We start from the raw sequence: 3,316 nt of genomic DNA, 5'->3' as shown, positions 1-3,316 counted from the left end.
GGTTGGCGGACCCAGCAGGCGCTGCCTGGCGGGGGCCGAGCCGAGGGCGGGGCCGGGGGCGGCTGCGGCGAGCGATGGCGGCGGCGGCTGTGAGAGGCGCCAAGCAGAGCCTGCGGGCCGAGCTGAAACAGCGTCTGCGGGCGCTGAGCGCCGAGGAGCGGCTACGCCAGTCGCGCCTACTGACGCAGCAGGTGCGGGACGCCGGCGGCCGGGACCGTGGCGGACGCACGCCCGCTTGAATGCCCGGCGGCTCCGATGGCGGGTCCGCGCAGGCGCAGGCCAGGCCCCCGGCGCGCGCTCGTCTCCCCGGCGCGCGCACGTCCTCTGGGCGCGCACGTGCCGTGGCGGGTGTTGGGACGCCCTCGGGCGCCGCGGCGGAGGGAGGGGCGGAGGCTGAGAGGGCTGAGAGGGCTCAGAGGGCGAGGCTGAGGGGGCGAGGGCTGAGAGGGTGAAAGGGCGAGGCTGAGGGGTCGACGGCTGAGGGGGCTGAGAGCGCGAGGCTGAGGCGGGTGAGGCGGAGGAGGCGAAGGGGCCAGGCTGAGAGAGCGAGGGCTGAGAGGGCTGAGAGGGCGAGGCTGAGGGCGCGAGGGCGAAGGCGGGCGGGCGTCGCGGACTGCTCCCGGGCGGCTCCCGTGGGTCGTGGGCGCGCCTCAGTGGACTGTGGCGGCGCCGAGGGAGGCTGCAGGAGGGAGGCGGGCGGGACCGGCGCGGCGCCCTCCCTGAGCGTGACGCGTCAGGACAGCGATGCCAGAGGGCGCCGTATCCGACGGGGACGCGGGCGGCGGTGGGGTGCCCAGGGCGGGCACTTCCCGGTCGCAGGGCGGGGGCGCTCACGCTCCTCTGAAGTAACGAAGGGCAGGAGCGATGGCGCCCGCGGGCTTCCCACGCAGGGAGGAAGCGGGAGGGAAACGGACGTGTTGGCGACTGTGTTGTGAGTCGAACTGATGCTCCGCCTTCCCCAGGCTCGTGTCTCTGGGAGAAACACCCGTGGACGTTCCGAGACGCGATGTCCCTCGGAATCCGATACGACAGAAACCTTCCCAGTTACCCTTCACTGCTCTGCTCCCCAGAACTTTCTCGAATGCGGGTTTCCTGCGGGTCAAGGCCACAAAGCAGATGCGCCCCTGTCACTCCTCCCTTGGCAGCTGTGGGCGTGCGTGAGGCGTGTGTGCGGGGTTAGGGTTAGGGTTACGCGTTGGTTCAAACTGAATTATTTTAGCCGCCACGAGGAAGGCGTTGTTGGGTGCCTCGGTAGAGGCAGAGATGTAGAGTGTTGTTCTTGCTGTTTAAAATGGAACGAGGTCGTTCACGCGTGGGAAGCGCCTGCTGCAGTTTGCGCTTTGCTGCGTGCCGGATGTGGCGATGAGACACGATCGTTGTCCCGAAGAGGCACAGAGCCCAGCAGAGGGAACAGACGTGTGACCGAAGCATCGCAGAGCAGCCAGCACACGGCACAGGGAAACGCCGGTGTCGTGGAAACGTGGCCGGGGAGGGGGAGTTGGAAGGCTTCCTGTAAGAAAATGTTTGGGATGAATTTTGAAGGGGAAGATGAATTTTGTTACCTGAAGGGAAAGGTGGGGTTGGGGACCACGTGCAGGGATATTTAGGCGACAGAGGGCAGAATAGGTTTTATAGTAACATGGGCCTGGGAACTACACAGATCTGAATTTAGGTTTGGCTCCAGTTTTGTTTTGTTTTTCAGAGACAGGGTCACTCTGTCACCCAGGCTGGAGTGCAGAGGTGTGATCATGGCTCACTACAACCTCGCAACTTCTGGCGATCCTCCTGCCTCAGCCTCCCGAGCAGCTGGGACTACAGGCATGCGCCACCACGTCCAGCTAACTTTTTCATTCTTTTATTTTTGTAGGGACAGATTCTTACTCTGTTGCCCAGGCTGCTCTCAAACTCCTGGCCTCAAGCAGTCCTGCCTCAGTCTACCAAAGTGTTGGGATTACAGGTGTGAGCCACCCTACTGGCCTCCATTGTTTTTTAGTTGTGTGTGGCCTTGGACAAGTCTAATCTCTCTAGTTCCTTATCTATAAAAAAGATAATATCTTGGTAGGTCTATTGTGAGAGTTGAAGAGGTGTGTAAAGGGTTGTATTCAGTGCTTTACATATTTTTGATACATTCTTAAGGAGTAGTATATTCACAGCGTTTGGATAATGGGTTGTGGTAAGAAAAAAATAGGGAGACCAGTAAGGGGCTGTTGTGATAATTCAGGTGAGAGGTTATAAAGACGCAAACTAGAGCATGGACAGGGAAGACGGCGGGGGAAAAGAGGTAAATGGGAGACTATGCGACGAGGATCAGCAGGACTTGGCGACTGATTGGATAGAGGTTGAGAATATTGGAAGGGCAGGGAAGGGAGTCACCTATGATTCCAAAATTTAGAGCTTGGCACAGTGCTGTTTAGCATTAGTAGGCATAAGGAATGTAGGAGTTGGAACAGATTTTGGAGGGGCATGGGGAAAATAAAGATGAGTTCAGTTTGGTTTCTTCGTTCATAGAAAATGAGAATTCATAAACTCCAGGAGTGAATAGTGGTTATACAGAGGCAGAATTGCTGACTGCAGTCGAATGACAGCTGAGAGCTGGCATCAAAGGAGGAGGGAGAAAAATTGGAATAGTTTTACTCAGAAATAATTACAGTCTTACCCCACATAAAAAATATGTACATACAAGGAATATGTTTTACAATTCTTACCAGATACAATGCACTTTAACATTTTCTTTTATAGTTCATTTAAAAATGTGGATTGTATCTTACTGTTGATTTTATGACCAGTGGATCATGGCCCAAAAAATCAGCCTAGTGTGACTAGAACCATGTTTTGCCATAAAGAATGCTCAATAAAGGCATTAAATGATGTGTTTCATTAAAAAAACATATTTCTTCTTGTTGGCACAGCACCTTTTATATAACTTAGGAATTTATTAGACAAGTGATGTGTGGTAAAGAAATTCAGCTTTATGTCATATCTTGACTCCCTAAATAATTAAGATGAGTAAATTAGTGCACCTTTACTCTGTTTTTTACTCCGTCTGCCAGTTTCTGACACCTGTCTCATTATACTTATGTTGTCAAGTTTAATAATGACTACAATGACTACAGTGACTCTGCTGAGCAGTGTTTGTGGCTGATTTCCAAATTTGAAAATCCAGAAAATGGAATTTAGTAGTATATTCTGTAGAAGCAACTTGTGTGATTGAATATGTAAGAAAGGATAAATAATTTTATGTCACTGGATATGTGGCTAGGAGGGGAATGTTTCAAGTGTCAATACCAAATATTTTTTCTTTTACCCTAGAATTGAT

General features: G+C 53.4%; 1 protein-coding gene across 1 annotated transcript in view; it reads left to right on the top strand.

Moving 5' to 3' along the window:
• Positions 1-36: 36 nt before the first annotated feature.
• The window catches only part of MTHFS (5,10-methenyltetrahydrofolate synthetase (5-formyltetrahydrofolate cyclo-ligase)), a gene marked incomplete at its 3' end in the record, with an annotated part of 35,841 nt that continues 32,561 nt past the window's right edge, over positions 37-3,316 (top strand). Inside the window, exon 1 of the mRNA XM_012660090.1 lies at positions 37-191. Within this exon, the coding sequence (XP_012515544.1) occupies positions 75-191 (117 nt within the window). The remainder of the gene's footprint in view (positions 192-3,316) is intronic.

This window comes from Propithecus coquereli, unplaced genomic scaffold, assembly GCF_000956105.1.
Source record: "Propithecus coquereli isolate 6110/MARCELLA unplaced genomic scaffold, Pcoq_1.0 Scaffold655, whole genome shotgun sequence".
In the NCBI taxonomy this organism is placed as follows: domain Eukaryota; kingdom Metazoa; phylum Chordata; class Mammalia; order Primates; family Indriidae; genus Propithecus; species Propithecus coquereli.
The sequence above is the reverse complement of the archived record's forward strand: the minus strand, read 5'-3'. Positions and strand labels throughout refer to the sequence as shown.